Consider the following 26,355-nt stretch of genomic DNA (forward strand, 5'->3'; position numbering starts at 1 on the left):
TGTCACTGAAAACGGATGTGTTAATACCATCTTTGTAGTTGTAAAATGATAGTATTACACATTGTTTTTTTTATGTACAGAAGTAACGCAGGTTAATTTTAAGTACGAATCCGTATTCGTGAGAATCCGGCAATTAGGTGTGATACATAGAAAAGACGGATTTTTTTTTAGCATTATCTTAATATTTATACTCATTACCTATAGAAATTATCATAAAAGAGTATTTAAATTTTGCATTTTTAATATATTGATAGGTTAAATTTAGTTGAAATAAACTATAGATAAATGGCGACTAAATGTTCCAATATTGTTCCCTGTATAGACAGTAAACAGATGACAATGTCACAGATGCTTCAAGAGCAATTTTAAAGGCTGTTCAGTTGTTACATAAAAACATATCACAAAAATAAAATAAACATATATAATTGTCTTAATATTTTCTTTCAGACGTAAATGGAATGACCATGCCTTCAAGTAAATGAGGTTGGAATGAATTTGAACTGAAGATAACTCACTGAAAAAAATAATAAATGAGTTTTGTTCACTTTTTGAAATTAGTAGTACTCTATGCAGTGTACTTGTAACAAGTCTCATGATGTTCACCCCACCAGTACACCTGGTCCATGCTTCCATTTTTGTATGGAGTCCGGGTTGTTCATTTACTTTTTTTGGTTTTTTATTCCTGTTACTGGTTTTTCAATGTTCTTTGGTGTGTTTTTGTGTGCCACTCTGTTTTGTTTGGTCTTTATTTTGAATACGTATATATTTTGTTAAGTAGCACTCCAGCTAAGAATCATGCAAAATGTGATTCATGGGTATATAGCCTACATATTTCTATTTTTGATATTTTGTTTGAATTGCCATAGTAAACAGAAATTAACATTCAGTTTTTCATATAACCCGTGTTCTTAGGAGATAGAGATAAAAATTATATATAATGCACTGTATATTTCAAAATTAAGGGAGATATCTCTGTAAATGACACCTGAATACAATAGAATCTATTGGATTTTCTATGTTGATTATCTCCTAAGAGCAGGCAGATTTGAATGAATAATTACACATATAGTATATACCATAAAACAACTTAATTACATAAATAACAATATGTAGCTTTTTTGGGGATGTATCACATTTTTCAGATTTTGCATGATTCTTACAAAGACAGTTACTTAATTTCCACTCGAAACTTGGTTCTTTTGATTTTGTTTATATGAGTTACATTAACTATCGAATATAATCAGGTGCACCTGATTCATGCCTCTAGATTTTAGTGAAGTATAGGTTGCTCATTTACCTATACTTTTAAGTGCATGTCATTTTGAATATGTCTTGTTCTTTGTTATGTGTGCCTTTTTACCATCTCTAGTCGTTATCTATAGATTATACTCTGTTTAGAATCCCTTCGAACCCGGGTTCTCTTGATCTGCTTTTCATTTATTAATGAAGCGTAAACACTTATTTACAGAAAACAATACACAAATTAGGAGTTTATTTACGGAACAATTCAATGGTTACACTTTACTTCGTGGTCTTTTATATATTTTGGGACTAAGATGAATATTAAATTTTATATCAAATGCAGGATTCTTGGTTTCTTATACCAATAATATGTTTTAACGTGTACAGTTATTTTTGGTAATGTCTAATTCTCATTGATAAAACCATTATTTTAAAATAAATCTACGTTACACATGACATTATTTAATATTATTACATTTTCAACTTAAATATAGATTCATGTGTTTACAAGAATTAATCATCCATGTTTCATTATAATCTTACAAACCTTATACAAAATTCCGATTCTCCGTGTTCATACCATCCCCTGAAAATATTGATAAATTTAACCTATATAAGGACTGTACTGCATGATAAGAATTAATTGATGCACTTTGGTACTAAACATTTTTTCCTACCTATATTATTTTATTTAAACAAAGAAGAGCAACTGCAAATATTACAAGAACTGTAACTTTTATCTTACTTATTTGATGTAATTTCATTTATTTTTGCCGTTTATTATTTTCAAACATTTTTGCAACTTTTTTAGTTGGTGTTATTCAAATTTACTATATGCTAACGCTAAATTTACATATTCACATATACTTATAATTGACAATAATTAGTGATCGTGAAATTCGTGAATACAAATACACGGAAAAAATAAGCACATCTTTATAAAATATATTTAGCATTTAGATCTTCCTACATATTTGATTATAATGCTGCTGATGAGGTTACTCCTTGAAACACATGAAAAACATATCGAAATTTACAGTATATATAATTGGTATACTTGATTGGTATTTGTTATTTGTATTTTATAACCACTGAGTTGATGCCACTGCTTGAAGATTTGACGTCAAAAAGATTATTCACCAACCCAGTAGTCAGACTTGTCTCGGTGATCCATTTGGTTACCTATTTCGATAGTCCTGGTTTTCAGTACTTCTTAAATGCACTTCGTTTGGGATTTAGATCTTCCTACATATTTGATTTTAATTCTGCTTTGGAGAGATTACTCCTTGAAAGATGTGTACAGCACACCAAAGTTTAAAATACAGGCGTATATGATTGGTATTTTTTTTTTCTTTTACAGTATTTCACCTCAATGTTAATAAGCTATCAATAAGCTATTTGTATGTGTTATTTTGGTTATTTCATGTTCGTTATTGTGTATGTCTTTTCCATGTCTAATTTTTATCATTGGAATATATTCATTTGGATTCCGCTATAAAATATTTGCTCCCTTGAATCCTTTATCATTCAGTGTACACGAACCAGTTAACCTGATGTTTATTTTGTGATTTGTTTACATTCTATGTACTCATTTGACCAAAAGATTGTGGTTTATATTGTGAACAGTAAGTACAATGTTAACCACAATACTACGTTTGAATTTGTCATTTGAACGAAATATGATATTGATGATTAGGTCCTAAAAGTGCTATGAATGAACCCAAAGATTTTAGTAACATTTAAAACTTAAAGTTCATAAAATTGTTTGTTTGTTTAATTTGGTTTTGTTTTTGTTTAAGTTTTTTTCTTTTTGTTTCGTTTGTTTTTGTTTTTGTTTTTTGTTTGTTTGTTTTGTTTGTTTGTTTGTTTGTTTTGTGTTTGTTTTGTGTTTTCTTGTGTTTTGTTTTCCTGTTTGTTTTATTATTTATTTATTCAATCAATCGTTTTCTTTAAATTGCTAAATTAGATTTTGGTGTAAGCGTTCTCATAATAATCTAATTTGACGAAAGATAAATTACACCGTATACAACATAACAAAAGTGAAAAACAAAAACACGCTTCAACGAGGTAAACTGTCAAATTAATGGAACTAATATTCGAGCAAAAACAGACACACAACAAAGAACATGAAATAACCAAAATAGTCGTACATAAAACAAAAGCAAACGAATATACACAATCTTGGAATATGGAGGACTCTAAAAGCGGAAAGAAATTAAGACAGAAAAAAAAGTTTTTCTTTTACTTTTATAATATTGAACCATATTAATGATACATGGTTGCACATACTATATTGAACACTTTACTATCCTTGTAATATCAAAAGAAGCAAATGCCCAACATTTAGAGATATTATGTTACTTGACTCGTTTTTGAAGAATTTTCATTTTCTGCAAGTAAAATAAATGTTAGATATATTTCCACAACTTATATGCCACTGTAAGGAGTTAATAAATGCAAAAGTGTTTTTGATTTATCATTACAATTCTAGTTTTTAGTACAATTTAGTCAATTCATTTTTCACTTTAAGTGTACACAGTCAAATATGTGGTAAAAGGAAGAAACCCTAGTTTTGACGAATTCGTATGCAAAAACTGATACCATATACGTGTTTCAGGTTTCTGATACACTTTGCAAGTACTTTAAAGTTTTAATTGCATCGCTTGCACTATTATTGCCGATCTCTTTTAATTATTCGACAAATCCTTACCTGATTATACCTACCATTGTAAGCTTCATATAATTTTCCTATAATCAACAGAAATACTTGAACTTATATTCAAAGTAATGACCAAAGTTTTTGCCCTTAAAATGGAATCATGGTAGGACACACTTCGCAATCTTGACCTAGAAAATTAGGGTGGTTAAAATTGACCTTGGTGACACAGAACAGACTATTCCAATACAGTTCGCTACCTTAGTACTCCATAAGACAGAATAGTTCACCTGGTCAGGTTCACACGTAACCTTTATCGTACGTGGATCTATAAAGATAAAAACAGAATTTCTGATCACATCAATCACTTTGTAAATTATTTTCAAGATGTACAGTGCCTTTCTGTTGCTCATTTGTGTTTCCACTGGATTTTCCAGATCAGGTAGATATTAGTTGTTAAATAGCGGAAAAGAAACGCGAATAATAGAAATTAAGTAATTCATTCGAAAACCAGAGCTTGACATATTTTGTTGCTATAAGTGCATATATATGTAATGTTCAAGCTAAATATATTTGACATGTTTTTACAAGACTGTTTTGAACTTATTTGAAATAATCACTACCTGAACACAGTTTCGTAGTGCCTACCATATAAATTTCCCATAACTTAAGGAAGAATAGTGTTATCATGTGTATATATATATATATATATACCAAAATATTTTTGCACGTGTACGTAGTAATACACCCTTTACTTATAATGTTCTCTTGGGCAGCTTATTACGTTATGAACGTAAAATGTTTCAACTATTCAACTGATTGTTCTGGTATACATGTCTATATGAAGTGTATATTGATATTTTGTTTTACCATTGGACTTCTATTCAGTGTCCATATTGACAGATTTGGGATTTACCGGCCATTTTTAAGCAAAGTCTAGTAATGTTTCTCAGTGTTTTGTGTATTGTTTAGCAAGAGGTAATTGAATAATATTGTATCCATACACATTTACGTGTCAAATTTTGAACTATACTCAATTTATTTGTTTTATTATTTCATTTATATCAATGAGTGCCTTGTGGTATTTGAAATTAACGAAACAGTTTTAAATGTGTGATTAATTTTGCTCAATCATTTTTTTTTTCAAAACACACAATCTATTCTTAATGGTCGTCATCATGAACTCGTGGATCGTTATGGTGTATCCATCTGCACCACGAAAACTGATTTATTGAACGGGTCATAGTTTTCCTTTCCTCGTTTGTCTACACCGGACTTGACTTTTTATGAGCAACTCTATGGGTGTTTCTAGAGAAGCAGAGGATGCTTACCCTACCGGTGCATCTGGTCCATGCTCCCAGTTTTAGTGGAGTCCGAGTTGCTCATTTGCTTTTGTTACTTTGTATGTATGATTTTAGTTACTTTATGTTCTTTGCTGTGTATGTCTGTTTTCCATGTCTGGTCTTTGTCCCTGGATTACATTCTTTTGATTACCGCTATAACCTTGGTTCCCTTAATTACTCCTTAATGTTCATTCATCCAATGGCATCTATATGGAGGACATTGACGTACCTAAGTTAACGTAATACAATGTGCCTTGTCACATTCGATTGTATCAAAGATCAAAGATATTGATAGGTGTTGCAAAATGTCATTAGGTCATACTATAAACCTATGTCGGTTTGTACATGTATGAAATTAGCACTAGAGCACTTCAAACGAAGTAATGTAATTACACTTAAAACAGAACTCTATAACACGTTTATCTTGAAAGGCAGACAAAGCTTAATAAAATAAAATAAAGACTTAACACGTTATATTTTTAAAAATAAAAAGGGCACAATACCAATCGTAACGACAATGCATGTGCATGTGCGCGTCTGAATACGGAGGATAACAATTCTTTTGTCATTTTTTTAGCGTTCTTTAATATAGTAAAACAATTTTCCTGGTGTATGTAATGGATTTTACAAGGATAAAACAAATTGTATGTACAGTAAATTTAGTCTAAACCAAGCCCCTTTTGGACTGATTTAGACAAGTTTTCGGATTATTAAAGGTTCGGTATAAACAGTTGTCACTGTGTAATAGGAAAAATGTTAAAAAGGGAAATTATCTTTTATGTCATGGAAGGAATGTTAAATAGACAATGTGTAAGCTGTCTAAAAGTGTTCATAACTAACTTGTATTTAGAAAAAGTGTGTAAGTGATTAAGGTTTTAAAATAATTTATTCGAAATTAAATTTATTTAAATGTGTTATATTAATGCAAATAAATTAGGTGTCCGATAGAAAGTGTTTCGTCTTTAAGGAAGGAGTAATTTTCTTTATGGAGTGAAAGATTGTGTATGCTGCATATAGGAAGATTACTCATTGTCAAATGCTATTGAAATTTGTTAAATACTAAAATACTAAAAGGTAGCTGACCCAAAATTAGATTTTAACTAGAAACAAAGATTAAGATAATTCTGGACATGAGTTGGACAGGTGATGACTAAGGTTAATATAAGAACATGTAACAAAGTTATAGATAACCCATGACTTGTATATCCTTATCGCAAGCATTGGTCTGAAATATCAGAACCTGACTTAACATTCGGGTCAATTCTTATTAGATGGTAAAAGTCACGTCAGTGTATTAATATTATAAGATGGCATTGCTGCCAATTGTTATGCAATAGAACATAATGGTGATAAATAAAAGATGAATATATAAATGAATAGTTAAATAAATAAACAAATAAATAAATGATTGATAATGAAAATAATAATTACACTTATTTTTTGTTTTTGTTTTTGTCTTTTTTACATCATTTTTTATATGTTTAAAGTTGAATGTTTTAACAACACAGTTATGGGTATTTTTAGATAGATGTTGTTGGTTAGGATCCCAACGTTATACGAGCAGAAGGCGCAAACATTTAAGTTTTATAATTTTTATATATATTGTATTGCAGTAGCATCAATTTAATCAGTTGTATAATCTTGTAGACAAAAGAGATCAAACTATTTTTTTCTTGGTTGTTGTTATTTCCTGGTGACGAACATTTTAAAACTTCTTAAATCAATTATAATTAATTGAGATATCTTTACATTAATATTTGTTTGGATGATAAATGGTTCTTATCATTAATGTGCCCTGTCTTATTTAGGTATATTAAGGAGGTAGACCTTAGGTATGGGACATAACTCTTGAAATTAGTGACATGTTAACATGTTCAATTTCACCAATGCCCCTTCAGATTGCATTCGAAGCAGAATAAAATCAATCAAAGTTACTTAGATACTTACATGAGAGCTATGGAAAAAGTTTTATACAAACGTTCCAATGATTTTTGAGAGTTGTTACGTTTACCATAGGTCTACCCCCTTAATTATACCGTAATTTTGCCTATTCCGGGGTTGTTGAAATGAACGTTTATTTTTTCGACATACCATTTTACACCATTTATTCAGTTGTAAGGTAGAATCTATGTGTAAAAAAGTGTAAATCTGAAATATATATATATTAAACCGAAAAATGAGCTGTTGGGTATATATAAAAAAATCTATCATTAGGTGTTTTCTGAATATCATTCATATTTGTGAAACCTGATTCTTAATTTATAAATAGACAGGAGCAAAACGCCACAGTACGAGTTCTTGCATGCATTTTAAGGCATTAATTGACAATACTGCCTTTGTGTTCAATTATCATTGCAAAATTTTTAAATAATGATAATAAAATCTTATTTATCCAAGTCGATAGAAGAAACACTGGTGTCGGATCTGCCGCTTCAGCTAGTGGCAATGGGCCAATGTTTTTGTTCCCAAATAATGGAAAAAATGCAACAACAACACAGGAACCAAAGGCAACAGATAGGCCACTGAGTGTTGCCCAAGCGGCTAAGCTTGTAGAGCTTTATAGGCAACTCGGATGCCTCAGCATAGGTTCTAGCGCTGATGGAAACGTATATGAAAACGTTATTCGTAAGTACATAGAAAATTATTATTCATTTTCAATGCATAATGAACTTGAATATATGATCAGTTATTAACTTGCAGACGTGCGTACAAGATTAATACAATATGATGGTGCACTATATTTTTACAATTTCATGATGAAAAAGGGAGTTTCTTTTTACCATAACTTCTTTAAAACTGTAGTATAAATATTTGGTTGCTTTTATATACCTAAGGCCAAAATAAAAAATATTTTAGATCATCATCCCCCCCCAAACTGTTTTTCCCCATCCCAAAAATCTTTCCTTTTTATATTTCACCCAATTTATGTCACCGTCTTTCAAAAAGATAGCATTTGTCACTAAAATTGATAAACTATATAAAAGAAATTATCCTGCCAAACCCCAAATTTCAGATAAAACTAGACGAAAATCTATGAATTTTTCTATGATGAAATTGTATTTAAAATTACAATGTTAATAACGTCTCCTCAAACTGAATTGCAATCAAATGTGTACTTAAAGCGATTGAACCATTTCATTTTTAGTAGATGTTGAAACGCCTTGTATCGACATCTATTGAAAACAATCATTAAACGATTCTTTTTTTCTTCAGAATTCGGAAATGAAACACCCGAAAAAATGTGTAAGTACATGTAATTAAGGTTCGTAATCTTTTCACTATTTCATATGAATCTTATGCACAAGTCATGCAGAAATGTATGAACATATTTTATTCATTTAAGTATTTCTCCGTCTAAGAATCAGGAAAATGTGTATAAGGTGCGGCATGTGAAAAAAAATATGGACTTCACTGTATTTACTGATAACCATAAGTGTTTGAAAAAAAAATGCCTTTTAAAATATTGACATGTCATTTTTTTAATGCACTGTAGAAAACGTCGAGAAAATTTATCTGCACTTTTTTTTCCTTAAAATCAGTCAAAGGATATCTATGTTACAGATGCTTCAAGATAAATTTAAATAGCATTTCAGTTGTTTTCGAAATGTATTGAATATATTTGAGGCAAAAATAAAACAAATTGAGAATTATGATATAACACCCAATGCCTCATTATAACACATAATGGTACTTACTTAAATATTATAAGAAAACAAAATATTCTTTTTCGAATTCAAAAAATGTCATACGTTTACCGAGTCTTGATGATTGACAGGAAATAGTCATATAAACAACTTAAAGAAATCATGTATTTTATTTGCAGTAAAAACTCATATTGCTAACTGCACAGGTAGGTTATTTATTTATTTATTTATTTTTTATTATTTTTCATGTTAGTTTCGATGTCATTTCCATTTATATTATAAAGTTTCGACACCATACAATTAAATATTCTTAATCTTCAAGTCTGCGGAAACAAGATATATTTTCAATTTGGAGACAAATTATATCGCTTAAACATAAACAAATAAAATATAAATTAAGAACAAATTTATCTGCATTTTCCAAATTGTTTCAAAAATATTACAGCTGGAAAGGTATACTATTTCTATCTACACCAATCACTTCCCTATTCCCCATTCCAATTACCAAAATAGAATTATTTATCCTTGCCGTAAAATCTCAAAAACATATGCATTTTCAATTTTGTATTATGTATAGATAAGTTATCAACACAATTCATTCGGAATATTTTGTTCGTGTAATTCTTTTCCCCTTAATTCTTGTGTTTCGTTTTTTTTTTAATGTGTTTTTCAAACAATTTTTGAACTGATTTCTTGTTTCTCGTTTTAACCCCCTTCAAGAAATTTCCAGTTACCATATATAATAGAATAGGAATGTCATACCTTTACAAAGAACTTTACTCAATAATTTTCAAATGCTTGAAGACAAAAATGCGAGTTGAATTTCAATGGGTAATGTATATTCCGCTCACTTTTGGCGCCATATCAATAACAATATGATTATTGAATTTTATTACATGCATAACTCTGATCTGACTTAATTGATTTCCTGATTTTAAAGATATTGTTCTATCTATCTGTACAAAAAGGAAAATGGAATAGGTCAGTTGTGTCGTGCTTAGTTCTATTGGAATGATATGCATATTCTTTTTATTTTAGTACAACTTCCGTGTAAGTATCTTATGCGTTCAAGACAAGATTTTATGAAGAAACTGATTTGTTTGTTTGTTTGTTTGGTTTATGTTTTTTTTTCTTGTCGATGCTTTTCACAATACAAATACTAAACGTTTCTTCTATCAAAAGGATAATTTTACTGCACGCATACACTGAATGCTTAATACTGTTCTTTTTAGTGTCTTTCTATCTTTTATTTTATTCCAATGGCAACTGTTGAATGCATTGAAAACGGACACCGATTTGTATATCCATCAAATCAAATATTACAGGAATATGATTCATTGTTTTCAAAATATTTCGGGATATTCTCTACTATGTGTTTTTACCAATTTGTTGTAGAAAAATTACATTATATATTTATCGTCGAGTATATTAATAATATGCTTTGTTAGTCTTTACTGTATAGATTTCCACTTCCTAAGATTCCGCATTTTACAGAATTTCCATGATTCTTAAATGTACAAATACCGATACTTACTGCTTGGTTCATCGTAGTTTAATCAGAAATCTTGTGTCAATAATTAAAATGTGAAGTTATTGTTAACAAATAATATTTAAATATTCTACGTTAAGTTAATACCGAATAAATATTTTACTTGTATGTCTTATTCCTATCATTAATCATTCAATCGCCATTATGCTTCAAGTATATCAGCTTACACAAAGCTGAATATGGCAGTGTGTGATAAATATAACTATTATATGTACAAGTAACATGTAAAAGTTAATGTCTTTTCGTACAGTATGTCATGATAAGGTAGATCTTGTGTTCCTTCTGGATGCCTCTGGATCTGTCGAGCTTCCAAACTTCAACAAAGAAAAAACCTTCATCTCCCAGTCTCTATCACGTTTTGTCATTGGACCTGACGATGCTCAAATTAGCGTTGTGATGTATTCCAACCAACCAGAAAATGCATTTAACTTGAACCAATTCACAAGCGAAGCATCTATTATAAATGCAGTCAATCGCATCCCTTATCCGGCAGGAGGTACTTACACTAGTGCAGCGCTTAAGTATGCTGGATCTAACAGTTTCACCACTGCCGCTGGAGACAGACCAGATGCTAAAAACGTACTTGTTGTAATAACCGACGGAAAATCAACTGATCCAGCAAAGACACTGGCGGAAGCTCAAGCACTTAAACAGCAAGGGGTTATAATTATTGCAATTGGAATTGGCAGTGGTGTTGATAACAACGAATTGAATGGAATCGCATCTGGATCCGGATTTGTCCTCAATGTTGATGACTTCAACGCTCTTTCTAAAGTATATGGAACAATTCATGAATTTGCATGCATTATCGGTATGTATTACATGTATAATTTGATGTGTTCATAAAAATCTAAATCATGTGCATAGTCCATGGTTTAATACATCCATGTATATGTGAATAAATTGTAATTATTTATTTTCTGATCAGTTGTATTACCTTTTCTGAATTTAATACATTTTAATATATGTTGATTATGCAGAAATGATATTGTCTCACAGCAATTTGTTTCAGATTTGTTTAAGACATTTGAGTTGCTCATGTTCTTTATGTTTTATTTGTGGTGTGTGTGTGTGTGTGTGTGTGTGTGTGTGTGTGTGTGTGTGTGTGGTCCTTGGAATAAATTATTTTGATTTCCGCTAGAATCTTGGTTCACTTGATTACTCCTTCAAATATGTTTCTCCCCTAATTTCAGAACAAACAACACCTGCACCTCCAACAACAACACCTGGTAAGTTGAAAAACGATTTCAATTGCAGTAGAATTTACATTTTCAGCTGTTACCAATAAGTCTTTTTTTTCAAACATCAAAAAATCAAAAAAAAAAAAATCTTCAAAAACAAAAAAATATGGAACGTTAGTCTCAATATCAATTGTAGTCATTACATTACTTAAATGATTAATAGGATAATTAATTGGAAAAGTGAATAATTAAAATAAAATCACGAAGGACGAATAACGCCTAGATTAAACGAGTGTGCGGAACTTGTTCCACGCATGAGTTAAATCGTAATCCGTTCTTTGCACGAATGGTGATATTTTGGTATTCACGATAATCAATTGAATATCCTATTAATTATAGAGAAATCCTCCGTTTAAATTATATGTTCCTCCGATTGATATTCGGTTTGTGAAATTGTGTGACTTTTGAAGGGAGAAAGTTCGAGAGTGAAATTACAGAATTTATGCCACAGTGTATATTATTAGTTTTTTTTTTACATTTGGACTATTCGGTATACAATTGTTATCTATAAAAAATGTATAATAATAACACATTTTATTGCCCAAACAATTTACTGGGCAGTAGATATTTAAGATTATTTTAATTTTAAAATTTAGTTTTTAGAATGCAATGTATTACCATTTATTGTCTTTTCTTTTTTTTTTTTTTTGTAATACTGATCATTAACATAGAGTATCTTTAACTGAATGCACCAAATAAGCTTTTTTCTATATTCATAAAATGCTAAGTATATCAGAACTTACCAAAGTATATTTTTTGCATTCTTGCATAATTCCAATTTTATTTATTTATTTATTTTATATTATTTTTTTAACCCTGCATTAGTTTGAAAATATTGTTAGCCCCATTGAACCAAAAATGAACGGTCAAAGGGTACATATTGGTAGTAGAGTATTCTGTTTGCCCTAAAATGTAATGATTAAATTCTAGTAAACAAAATGGATGTGTCTGACAATATGTAGAGTGAAATTATCATAATATTGGTTGAATCATTGAAAAAAAAACAGAAATATAAATTTTTGGAAATCAAAATTTATGAAATAAAATATTCATCTTTTTTGCAGTTAGGGTTAACAGACAGTATATTAGACAATTTGAAATATTTGTTTAAATTTTGAAAAGACATATAACATCACTTATTCTCGATGTATATATCAACACCAGCATCTATTCCACTTCTTCAAAAATCATGCAATCATCGAGATTTGACATTCAGACTGCATATTATAAATTGATATGTCATTGATGTTTCGTTCTTTCAGTTATACGCCCGTTATAGTGTTCAAATATGCCAGAAACAATAAAACAAAGTCAAAAGTTAATAAAACAAAATTAACACCGCACCATAGTTATTTATAATAATCCATTCTAAAAATTCAGAACCAACAACTACAACAACAACTCCAGCCCCAACACCTGCACCAACAACCCCAGAGCCAACAACCCCAGAGCCAACTACACCAGAGCCAACAACACCTGAGCCAACTACACCTGAGCCAACAACACCTGAGCCAACAACACCTGAACCAACAACACCTGAACCAACAACCCCAGAGCCAACTACACCAGAGCCAACAACACCTGAGCCAACTACCCCTGAGCCAACTACACCTGAGCCAACAACACCGGAACCTACCACACCTGAGCCTACAACAGCTGAACCAACAACTCCAGAACCAACAACACCAAAACCAGCTACAAATTCATCAGGTAGCGTACTTACTTATATGATAATAAAAAATTATCTAAAAAGTTCAACATTTAATTGTTTCGATTGTCGCAATCCAATGATTAACTGTCTATATACATGTATATATGTTTTATTTTGTTTATCAACGATCTTTTTTTTTTATTTTGTTTTGTTTTGTTTGAGGGGGTGGGAATCATACGCATAATTGCCTATTCTTGAACTTTTTAAACTCAATTTGTGTCAAGTAATGAAAAAAATTATTAACGATTGAATCGACAACAACTGAATCAACAACAGGAAGACCTATTTACAAATGGGTCACAAAAGGCCCTGTCACAAATAGTAGAACATAATTTTTGGTTTAACTGGATATAATAACACAAGGCAAGTAATGGCACAAATTGACATTTTTTCATATGTACTGTATGTTTTTTTTTCGGCAGTTGATGTTTAAGAATAAACAGTCCACAAAATCTTACTGATATGGAAATACATTACCATTTCGGTATTTAGAATCAAACTGATTGTGACTAGTTTTACTCAATATTCAAGAGGGTGTCAACGAAAGCCTCCAGGAGCTCCAGGTGGCACATCCCAAATTTTATTTTAAAAAAAGATCAAATAAGGGAAATAAGGGAAATAAGTGAATTTAATTGAAAGCACAGAGAGTTTAAAATTAATTGGAATTCATTCTCTATTTCTGATCTGCACATAGTTAAGTTGATTTGAAGGGAAGCTTTAACCAATCGTCATCCTCTTTTAATAAAAAAAAACCCCAAGATTAATGTTATACAATACAATGTTTAAAATTAAATTGAGGAAAAAACAAATGGTTGAATATTATGTGCAGCCAATACCATAGGATTCTCCAGGTTTCTTCATGGACAATCTATCAAATGATGGGAAATTATTTTAATAAAATAGTTTTTATGGTAGTCAGTGGTCTGTCAAAGCAGAGTATTATCACCATAGTAAATAGTAACTGGGATCGAGACCCATATCGTCAGTCAACTTTGTAGATACACAATATTTTTAATATAGACAAACGTTCGAATATTAGCCTCAATATGAATACAACTGCCAATACAAAAGTGCGCCAGTACGCGATTTAGCCGTCCAATTCGACTTTTACCCGTGAACTACGTCATACGATAAAATCCATACTAGCCTAGGCCAATATGATTTATTGGACTATTCAGTCAATAAGTGAGTACTTGCGTTCAGTTTTCCATATTGGCTGAGTTATTAGTTAGTTATTAGAGTCGTACTCCATATGGCTAGGCTCGGACCAATAACTAAGCCAATACGGAAAACCTTACGAAATAACATTATTACATTGTGTTAATTTTGTTTTCATGAAATATAAAGCACACAATGCTAAAATTTTGTATTTTACTACGATTTGATGACAAATAATACAATCAAGCAATGTATTTCAAACTATACTTCTAATAAAATTGTTATTATACGAACAGGAACAAAGAATGAAACAGGAGCAATAACAGGAACCGAACCAAATAAAGGTATGAATACAACTCAAGCTAAGAATCATGCAAAATGTGATTCATGGGTAGAAAGCTTACATATTATTATTTTTATATTTTGTTTGAAATGCCATAGTTAACAGAAATTAACATTTGGTGTTTCATATAACCCGTGTTCTTAGGAGATTATATAGAAAACACTGTAGATCTCAAAAATGAAAAAGATAAGTCTGTAAATGACACTCAAATACAATAGAATCTATTGGATTTTAAATATTCATTACATGTATATCTTAATAGATTGTATATATGAATGAATAATTACAAATTTTATAATAAAGACCCATAAAACAAATAAATAAAAAAAATAAAAAATGACTTACCTTTCTTTGGGGGTGTATCATATTCCTCAGATTTTGCATGATTCTTACAAAGACAGCTACGTAAGACCATACAGTGAAACCTCCCTAAACTGAACGGGTTTTAAAGGATATCTGGTTTAGAGGGGGTTTCCAATTATTCACTGTTCGGTTACGACAGGTTTCACTGTATTCGTAGTAGATGTGTCTATCAGAAGGTGCTAAGAAATCTAAATTCTTTCTTCAAGATCGGAATTGTTACTCGTGTTTTTTTCTAGTTACAATAGGGACTCCAAAATATCGCGTGTGCTTCCACCGAAACGAGAATATTATAAAGACAATTTTTACGTATATCTTATTATTCCATTAAGAAGATGAGTTATAAGAGAAGGTGACATTCACATATAGTACCTTTTTATGAAACTTTTCCCTTTTTACTTTGAATTTAAAAAAAAAATACAAAATTCCACTTAAATGAGTATAAAAGGAAAAGTACAAAGGTATAAGGATACTTCGTAATCGTATTTGATTTGATGATTTTGAGGGTCATGGGTTTTATCTCAGTGCACTCATATAATAAGTTCATCATTATTAAGGTTCCACGCCAGTTCCAGTATCAGTGAATCCACCATCTGCAGGACCAGTAACAGGAGGAGTTACTGCCGAGCCAGTCACAACAGCTCCCGTCACAAATGGTAAATGTATTGTCCCTTTTTCATCCTCTTGGTAGAAGGGATTCAGCAATTTATCAATTGTTATTTTGGATTTTGCAGCTTTTCATAGACTTACAACGAATCAATTGTTGCAGTTGCTAAATTTTTGATTCTGTCAATCGAGTATATTTGTGGGTGTCAAAAAGCGTGGATTTCAACGAATACTAAGTGTTTTAAAGTGTTAAAAACCAATTTTGTTGATACTTTTTCCCAGCTTATCTGACTCGCAAAAAGAGCGAAACTAAAATGAGTTCTTCATTTTCACGGTGTTTGTGATAATTCTATTCTGAGGTCGCCTGCACAGCTTGATTGCAATAACACAGTCTTATTCAACACAACAACTCACTTTTCGAGTTTACATCTCTTAATCGTACTTGATCTTAAACAAGTGGTGTGGCTGGTGTTTTGCTAGAAGCAGAAACAATTGCCCAGACCGAATCCCTTAGTTCAAAGTGTTTTCTAGAAAACTCATGAAATTTTATTTATTCATTTACTTATTTATTTATTTTTATTATTATTTTTTATTATTTTTTTTTTCAATAGTCTAAAATTCCCTTTGTTGTGCGATTAGTTTTTTTACATTATTATATACATGTGTTATTTGCATTGTTCATACCATTTATTTCGCTTCGTTTGTAACGCCTTCCTTAACCCAAAAGCTATATGCTTGAAACAGGTTTCACTGCACCTAAAACAAGCTCCACACAGCGGCAGATGTTCGTTTCCTCTCTTACTTACCGCTGCAGACAAGTCTTTCAGAGTTCTCGGACATTGTTCAAATCAAACTTCGTTTAGGAATCGGATAACGTAACATAAAATTATTCACTTTTTCCTTACTTTGCAAGATTCTTGCATTTTCTGAGAGGACTGGCTGCAGCGTCTATAGTGAATTTTGACCGTTAAACGATGTTTCGGGGCATAAACAAATATTCTTCAAAACCATCGCTTGTGAGTTAATGTTCAGTGTAATGTACCGTAGTGTCGACTCATTTTTGTTTCCTACTTTTGTATATTCAAATGTGCAAACAAGTTTTTAATTGGCCCAATCTGTTCAAACAAAGTTGTTAAAATTGTGATAAAAATATATTTTACAGGAACAGAAAAAAATAATGGAACTGGAGCAGTCACAGGAACCGAACCAAACAAAGGATCAACAGGTAACGGAATAAATGTACATGTTCTATGGTGTACTGCAAATGTATTAATCTTCAAGATTGTGTCATTCTGTCAGGTGAACATATTTGCGGGTTCAAGAAAAAAATTATCAGCGTCATTTAGAGTTAAAAATTAATTTCACGAGTACTTTTTTTCGCAATTTTCTGTCCACCGCAAAAATAGCGAAAAATAAGAACGTTTACAGTAGCTATAGCACTTGTGTATGGTAAACTTCGGTTATATGGTACGATGGGGATTTGAAATAAGAATTACGTATGAATGAAAAGAAAATTTGAATGGAGAAATTGAAAAGATAGATTTGATAAATGCAGAATTTTAGCTCCAAACCAAAATTTCTCTTTATGTAAGAATATTAATTATTTTTTTTATTATAGCTGTGCCAGTACCAACCAAGCCAGCAGGAAATAATACCAACACAGCCGGCAACACAGGTTAACTTCATTTGCACTTTTTTTCACGCATATGATTGGCAGAATATAAATAAATGTATGCCTTAATAAAATCGGGATAATTTGTTCTTTCGTCTGAGAAAGGAATTGTTAAAATATATGTAATTATATATGCAATTATTCTATAACAAATCTTAACAAAACTTATTGATGCGAGGTTTTTGTTGGCAAATTGTAAGTTACAAGATATTAAGTAATATTAAGTTTTACACGATTAAAGTGCCGTTTGTACTTTCCTTAAAAATTGCTATCACTAACGGTACTAAGATATGAAATATGAAATTACTGTTAATGCATCATATCGAATCATCAATTATGCTATAATTAAACTTGAAATATTTTACAAAGCATTTGTACCTATACCTACATTTCTAGGAACAGGATCAAATAATGGAACAGGGGCAGTTACCGGTACAGAACCAAATACTGGTGCACCATCAGGTTGTTATCTTTAATGAAAGAAATTTATTTCAAATTGTATACAGATTTTAGCAAAGTGACACTTTGCAAAAATGTAAATATAGTATAAAATGTAAACCGCTTACTTAGTTCTAAACAGGAGACTCCATGTTGTAGTTGTAGAAAAAGTATTTTCGGGCTACATATCGTTGGGTATTTATGATCGTTGTCTGTCGGATTCCCATCAAGATGTATTGTTTTCCCTTCAATACACTAGTAAGGGAACACAATATACAAAAATGGGTTTTCTAAGTCTGCCATATTAGATCTTGGTTACCTGACGAACTAATCCTTTTTTACACTTCTGCATAAAAAAGATAGTTGTGTTTGTAATGAGGAATTGGTGGAACTTTTTTAATTAGTCTGTTCTTTTATGATTTGATAACGGTAATTTATACTAACACAAAATGTTGCTCTCCTTTTTCAAAATGAAGCTGCTCCCAACTCCGGTACTGGACCAACAGGTAAGTTAGTTGTGCAATCCTAGCAAAATTACGGTAAATTTAGTGATTATTGCAATGTTTTGATTATTACTAAACGTTGGAAGTCGCAAAATATAAAAATCAATTAAGGACAAAATCGCAATTCTATGCACGTTCCGTCCTTCCAAGTTAGGGTTTTGAGTCCACCTCCGCTTCTTCAAGGAGCAAATATGGACTGAAAACCCCGACTTGGAAGGATTGCACGTTCTATTTCTGAATTTACCGTATATTTTTAGAGATAACAAAAACGTAAATTGCAAAGTTGTCGATAAATGAAAATGATTTACTATATGGACAAAAATTATGCTCTTCAAAGTACATTTTATTTGGTCGGATCACTTGGAATCTGTAATATCGTTGACCGTATATAATATAACTTGCTACTTTTATATCAAATGGTATTTCCAACTAAATGATAAGCACAACACAACAACGAAAAAAAAATCAGTTTCTAAAATTGCAATGGAATGACCTGACCATTCGAAAACAAATAAAGCAAATCATTTATAGGCAAAATGCAGGGTAAACTTAAGCTCGGAAAGTTTATTATTTTAAACGCAAATTTATATTGACATTGGAAGATTTAAACCTTCTATTTCAGTCTCCAAGCCTTCAAAAACGCGTTTGTTATTTTAGATAAAGATAACGATTTTTTTTGTAGCCCCAACAAACAGTGGACCAGGAACTGGGGGAACTGGTGGCAACGGTAAAAATGTTTTTATTTGTATATTATATATTTCTCTCCTCATCTTCTTACCATTTATTGTTGAAATGATTTACTGGTTACATCGTTAATGCCTGTTTGTGCTCATTGTTTATGTCTCCCTTATGCTCTTTGTTAAAACCGTTCTTGTGCTCATTATTGGTACCTTGGTGTTCATTGTTGAAATTTGTATGTTCATTGTTGATACCTAAGTGTTCATTGGTGATACTTTTATGCTCATTATTACACCTTAATGCTCATTTGTGATACTTTTATGCCCATTGTTGACACCTTGGTTTTTATTGTCTATACCGTCCTTGTGTTCGTAATTTTTTCCCTCTATATGCTGGCTGTTGATAGCCTTCTCGTGTTCATTGCTGATGCCCACTGTGTGCTCATGTCTAATATACTGTGAATTTGTGTCATTGATACTTACTTTGTGTTCATGATTGATACACTGTAAGTGCTTATTGATGATACCCACTGTGTGCTCATGGTTAATACACTGTAAGTGTTCATTGTTAATAGTCACTGTGTGCTCATGGTTGATGCACTCAAAGTGTTCATTTTTTGATACCCACTCTGTGTTCATAATGGATGCACTGTAAGTATTTATTGTTTATATCCACATTTTGCTCTTTTGTTGATACCCCCTGTGTGTAAATTATTGATACACTTGCTTTGTTCCTTTTTATGACAATATTTTGTTCTCACTGTTCTTTCGATCTTTGAGTTTTCATGATATTATTCTACTAAAGTTCATTGTTAAACATGAACGTTGCTGGTTAACTGTAGATATTGTTCATTTCTAATCCGTGAGTTTTTTTTTTTATTTTTATTTTTTTTTAAGTTGTTTTATGAACTATAAAATAATGAAGAGTCAACCAATAGGTTGTTATCCTAAAGATTTGGAAAAAAACAAAAGTTGAGTAAGATACAAGTAAAAATAAAGCACCGAATGCATTCATACAACAAACAACAGAAAATTTAGTAGACGCTATTGCTTTTTGTTTTGTTAAGCAGGGTAATGCCAATTGATAAATCATATATTTTTACGTATTTTTTTTCAGGAAATGGGTCTAACAATGGCACTGGAGCTGTAACAGGAACAGAACCAAAAACAGGTGTACCTTTGGGTAATTGTCTTTGATTTCATTTACAAATATAATTCGGGACATGAGGGGACTATGTGTTCCCTTACGTTAGACAAATTTTAATCACTATTTAGGGAATGACTAAATCAACACGAGATTGGCAATTTCCTCTCGCTTTTTTGTGAGTACGGTATCCGCTAATAAATCAATTTGTGGTTTAGAGTATTTCATTTTCTTAATGTGTGGCATTACAACTCCAAACTGTGTGGTCAAATTAATTACATATTCGAATCATTTTTTTTTTAATTTATATTAGTACATTTGTAATCAAGAATAATTTTTTTTTCAAATTATCTACTACCAACATTTCTTAAATATATAAATGTTTTATTTTAGGAGGAGAAACAACAGTAAACCCTGTCACTGGAAATGGCAAAACACCTGCCGGCAGCGTTGACCGTAGGCATACTTTTTTTTTCTTTTTTTATGAATTAATGAATTTAACACAAAATTAAGATACAATCAAATAGTGTCTAAATAGTGCTTTAATTAATATCAAAACTTTATAACTATATCTCAATTATTTTTTTTTATTTCAGAATTGCCAAATTTAAATGATAACACAACTTATAATGGTACCAGTAACGGAGGTAAGCCTAAAACGCGTGTCAAAACTAACCCATATAAATCTTGTCACCATAGATAATAAAAAGACTAGTGTTAAATAGTACATGTTGCTTAATTTATTTTTCTGCAATGACACAGTTCTACGTTTTCGGATCGACGAAATAATATACAGGAAAGCCCAAAAAGGCATTGGTTAACATTTATTTGTCTGTATTGCTCTGCATCGCTTGCTTGTTTTCATTAATTAATTACTTATAGTGTTAAAGTTTGTGACTTACAAAACTGTTATGAAATTATCATTTTAAAGACATTGTGTCTTTAATTGTTAGGATATTGTTAAGAAAATGCGTCTTTGTCGCTTCAACATTTGTGTACATTGTCAGTTTATAAATATAAAATTTTCATATATTCTTCGTTTTTGGTTGTCAAGAATAAATTTGTGTTTTTTTTAATTTTCATAAAATATATTATGAATCACTAAAAGAGGTAGATCGACGGTAAGGGACATAACTCATGAAATCAGTGATGTTTTTGTATCACATTCAATTTCATTAAAGTTTTTCAAGCTTTCATTTGAAACAGAATAAAATCAGTCCAAGATACTTTGATGCATACATGAGACTGATGTAAAATGGTAATTACAAGCGTTACAATGATTTGTAAGAGTTGTATCCCGTACTTTAGGTCTACCTCCTTAAGTAAAACTATTTTAAAAAATAAACTTGATGTAAAAATTCTAATCTGAAACCCTAAATCTATAAAGCAAACAAAATGGAAAGAAATCGAGGATGAGTTTTTTGTTAACTAAAAAGTTCAATTAATATAAGAATGAACAATTATAGGTGATTGTTTCTGTAGAATGCGTGAATTCCAAATCAGATTGTGCTTTGCTTGGTGATGGTGATTATGCTACTTGTGGCGAGTGTAGGTACTATGGTACATGCTCAGGAGGAGTACTTTACCTGAGACCGTGCCCTAACAAATTCACTGTTTGATTCTACGATTGGGAACTGCCAATATTCCTCAAAATCTTGTGGGACGATTCAAGGTGCCATTTGGCTTTTTATTTTCGATGCATTTAAGTACCATTCTGTGTAATAATTAGACATGGGGTCGCGCATCATAATATTCAATTTGATCTTTTTTGCTCAAGCATATTCAAATACATCTAGAGAACTATTATGCTATTTAAATTTATCCTGAAGCATTGGTGACGTAGATATTTTTGACTGCTTATATAAGGAAGAACTTTTTTCATAGTGCATTTCAACTAAATTTGACCTATCAACATCTCGAAAACACAAAGTCTACAAACACTTTGACAGGAATTTCTTGAAGTTGTGAGGTATATAACTTGGATAATGCAATAAAATATCTGTGTATTTTTTCATCATGTTGCACACCTTATACACATTTTGCTTAATTCTTAGACGGAGAAATACTTCAAGCCTAAGCGTTTATTTCCCGCTTTTGAATAGATATTCAAACATATGTGTATAAGTGATATAGGAAATTTATTTCAGGCTTTCTCACATATAAAACCTGGTAATTGACAATAAAGATTTCCATCAGGCTTTTTAACTTGTAATTGAAAATAAAGTTTTTTCGTTAATGTTTTGCCTAAAGAATATTAAAGCTTTCATGATGGAAATGCGTTTCCAAAGTGATGCATGTTATCGAATTTTTGTTACTGTTTGTGCTGATTTAATAATGTAACCTTGATAATAGAATAATAACAAAATCATGCGTAGGACATATTGACGAAATCATGAGTACTTATTGAAGTATTCAATCCATTTGGCAAATGAAAGTGCACCCTACCTTTTCGTTTGTTATTTATTTATTTTTGTTTTGCCTCAAATTGAACTTATCTTCATTTTTATAGGCAAATCAAAGGGATGTGATTGTGCATATCATGATATATATGGATAGTCTCTTTGGTATATGTAAATGCATCATCTTCCGAATCAATCAAGAAATTTGAAATTAACATTTTCTTTATTTTCTTTATTTTTTTTTTCAGAATGTAAAGATTTGATAAACTGCCGTCCATACCTTAAATCTAAAATTTGCCCAGACAACAGTACTTATCACCCATGGGCTTCTGTCAGATGCAGGGCGTACTGTGGATACTGTGATCGTTAGTATTTATTTGTTTAAAATAATATTTAAACAGCAGTTTCCATATATTAGATACAGTCGAATTTCACTCGCTCGAAATCGGATGGCTCGAACACCCGGGATTTCTCAATTCAAAGTACCAAAATTTTCTCCTATGTAATCAATATAAATAACCTTGGATTTCTCGAACTTCGATTTCTCGAAAACTCGAACTGACCAGTCGGTCCGTTCATTAATAAATCTTAGAGAATAACCCTCACTAACTCGAACTCGTCAGCCATTTTCTCAGCTTGGGTAATAAAAGCTGTGAAAAACATAAACCCTATCATGAATCAGTGTCATTTTAGTTAATTACAGGTAATATTTATATATATATATATAAGTCATCTCTGATTAGGTAGTTTTTATCTTAACATAAAACTGATTGAAGTTCGAGAACGTTCTGAAGTCGGTATGATGAAACCATGACAGAAAATCGGATGAAAACAAATTATTGACCAATGAACCCGCACTCTGAACGTTTTTAAAAGAAAACACAGCATTTTTAATGTCCACAAATCAACATAGTCTTCCGAAAGCGAATGAAAAAGATCTACCATCTAACACAACTTCGGAGGAAGTAAGCAATTTCTAACGATAAAGTCGAACTCTGACTGGCAACGAAAGAAATCCGGAAATATACGAACTTCAATTTCTCGAACTCCCGATAACTCAAATACTTTTTAATGGTCCTTTGGAGTTCGAGCTATCGAGGTTTGACTATATTATTTAATGAATTGTTTAATGGAATATAAATGAGACTTTACTGGCAGACAAGTTAGTTTGATTATACAAATATTCACACATTAATGATAACTGATATATTATTTTGTGATGTTATCCAGCACACTATTGCATATATATATATATATATATATATATATATATATATATATATATATATATATATATATATATATATATATATGACCAACATTTGATCTGTTGATTACGAGTTCCAGAAGTACTGTATTCACCCTATTACAACATTACATTTTGTTTCTATTCTATGTGAATTTGTTTGAATAACTTTCCACATGAATATGTAAACTAGTAATTTAGAAATGTCAATTATACAGTGTGTAACACACATATGAGATTTTGGCAAAAAGAAATTACAATTGTGTTTAAACAACAATGCTAAAACGTATATAAAGCGTATGCAAAACAACAGAAAAATTTCATTATTGCCTTCGTACAATTAGCTTGGTATTATTACTCATCTGTTTGATTTTTGTTCTAGTGTATGATTAAGTAAAAATGGGTACGTTTTTTGTGAAATATTTAAAATGTTTTGGTTTCATGATTTCAGAGCATACTTCCCCCGTGCCATGTGTCGACAGAATAGCCAATTGTAACGAGTATGATGCAGATCTTTGTACAAACGCACTGTACCGATTGTTTAGAGAAGACAACTGTAGAAAGTTCTGTGGACTATGCTCTTCAGGTATGATCAAGTACTATTATAGACAAATGTTCTTCCAAATTAAAATTATCTGTAACAAACTTTACACAATTGCAGTAATACAGATACCTATTTCATTAAAGGTTGATCTTTTTTCCTATACAATGTATATTTAAAAACATAATTCTGGCGACCTAAGTGTGTTTCATTAAGATTGTAAGACAAACCGAGTTTGTTTTAAAAAACTGGCTATATTATCGTTTTTTGTAATTGAATTCATAACAGGCTTTTCGTGTCTAAAACCTGCACTTGATATGATGTCAACGGAGAACTTGTTTTATTTATCATGTACATAGCAGAGATTTAATGAATGTTCCCAGTGTAATAGTTTTCGATAATTCACAATGTGAAATAAATTCGGTAATTTCACTCTCGCACTTTCTTTCGCCAAAACGTCAAAACGAATATCAATCCGCTATTTACAAAATTTAATATTTACGTTCAAAAAAGCAACGAATATTAAGGAAATCTATAGAACAAATATGATAATCAGTTGTTTATCCTGAATAACTAAATTATGATCACTCGTGCCTAGAATACATTTAGACGTAACTCGTGCATGAACAAATTCTCCACACAATCTAGGCGTTGTTCGTCACTCGTGATCATATTTTGGTTATGTACTCTTTCCAATTAATTATTCTATAAATAGTTTTCGTGTCAAATTAAACCACATCATCAACATTTGACGATTTAAGAAAAATTTAAGAACTGAAAGTAATGCTGTTTTGTTTTATTGTAGGAAACGCCCCAACAAAGCCAATGAGCAACGCCCCAACAAAGCCATCACCAAGTCGGAGATAGGAAGAGGAACGTCTTAGCTTATTTTTATAGCTTCATTAACTGTGTTTATGTCAATTTCATACTGGACATTTCATCACTGGTGACATCTTCGCGTTTGATCGTGTACGCTAGGCTGGAGCCTTGGAATTTAATTATTATTTCTTGCTTGTCAAATAGTCGTGATCGATATTCAGTAATAAATCTGTTTAAACATTTTACACTATTTTTATTTTTTCTTCTGCAAGTTTTTTTTTTTTTTTTTTTGCAAAAGAAACACATAGAAACTTCTGGTATAAACGCAACAAATCACACAGCTCATCAGATTAATGACCAGTAGAAATATTAAGCGCCGTTTGTTTCTTTTCCAACCTGTTTACTTGAATTAGTGTTTTTACAACGAGAAAGGACTTAAAGTGATTTTCTGCACTTTTATTGTTCAGCTAAAATGCATGTTAATGAGAATTATCGAAATAAGATGCCCTTTATGCACATTTTTTTTTAAATTTCATGCACAATGTCACAGTTAGGACATTTGTTTGATTGACTTTATTAACTGTTTAAATTTGACCGAAAGATCATAAAATCCAGACCCGGTACGGAATCTGAAGCTAACCAGTCACGGTGTACAACCAAATAAAAACGGACTTAGTTCAGATGTACTCAGTAAACAGATTATTTTTAATTTTTAGTCGTTCCATCCGCGGGACTCGAATTCGTACCGCTGTGACATATTTGGCAACACCGCCTGCACAAAGTCCACCGAAAAGAGTCGTCGCATTCTGAAACATTGTATCATATTGATTTATCGTGACATGTATCGTTAATTTGATCTTTTATCCTACATAACAATACCTGGATGAGCTGCCCCGTACTACCATACATCGTTTACTAAGTTACAGCCCTAGATTAAACCGACGACGAGGAATGACCCGGCGAGTGAAAGCTATATATTTATATAGCCCAGCTGGCCCAGTGGTCTAGGGCGCTGGAGTTTGTGCAGGTGGTGTTGCTATTGATGTTACAGCGGTACGAGTCC

At 31.2% G+C, this 26,355-nt stretch overlaps 2 protein-coding genes across 2 annotated transcripts in view; both read left to right on the forward strand.

Annotated features, from left to right (window-relative positions):
- Positions 1–554, forward strand: part of LOC148607299 (uncharacterized) — a 44,113-nt gene extending 43,559 nt beyond the window's left edge. Inside the window, exon 12 of the mRNA XM_088544504.1 lies at positions 448–554. Within this exon, the coding sequence (XP_088400630.1) occupies positions 448–482 (35 nt within the window). The 3' untranslated portion in view covers positions 483–554. The remainder of the gene's footprint in view (positions 1–447) is intronic.
- Positions 555–4,191: 3,637 nt separating this feature from the next.
- LOC148607301 (uncharacterized) lies at positions 4,192–25,537 on the forward strand. Its single transcript, XM_088545039.1, has 21 exons — positions 4,192–4,340; positions 7,639–7,866; positions 8,455–8,484; positions 9,065–9,091; positions 9,924–9,935; positions 10,685–11,245; positions 11,628–11,663; positions 13,056–13,385; positions 14,841–14,888; positions 15,805–15,903; positions 17,016–17,078; positions 17,472–17,528; positions 17,922–17,987; positions 18,440–18,469; positions 19,149–19,193; positions 20,261–20,326; positions 20,681–20,743; positions 20,884–20,934; positions 22,935–23,051; positions 24,384–24,518; positions 25,279–25,537. The coding sequence occupies exons 1-21, from the start codon at positions 4,286–4,288 to the stop codon at positions 25,338–25,340; spliced, it is 2,181 nt and encodes a 726-aa protein (XP_088401165.1). The 5' UTR covers positions 4,192–4,285; the 3' UTR covers positions 25,341–25,537.
- Positions 25,538–26,355: the final 818 nt, after the last annotated feature.

Source organism: Perna viridis, chromosome 9 (assembly GCF_037379345.1).
Source record: "Perna viridis isolate PV_CMFRI_1.1 ecotype Kerala chromosome 9, ASM3737934v1, whole genome shotgun sequence".
NCBI lineage: Eukaryota > Metazoa > Mollusca > Bivalvia > Mytilida > Mytilidae > Perna > Perna viridis.

Coding starts and splice junctions, on each gene's coding strand:
- LOC148607301 (XM_088545039.1), top strand. CDS start 4,286: ATGTACAGTGCCTTTCTGTTGCTCATTTGTGTTTCCACTGGATTTTCC. Junction 11,246..11,627: donor TGAATTTGCATGCATTATCG/GTATGTATTACA, acceptor CCCTAATTTCAG/AACAAACAACACCTGCACCT. Junction 17,529..17,921: donor CAACACAGCCGGCAACACAG/GTTAACTTCATT, acceptor CTACATTTCTAG/GAACAGGATCAAATAATGGA.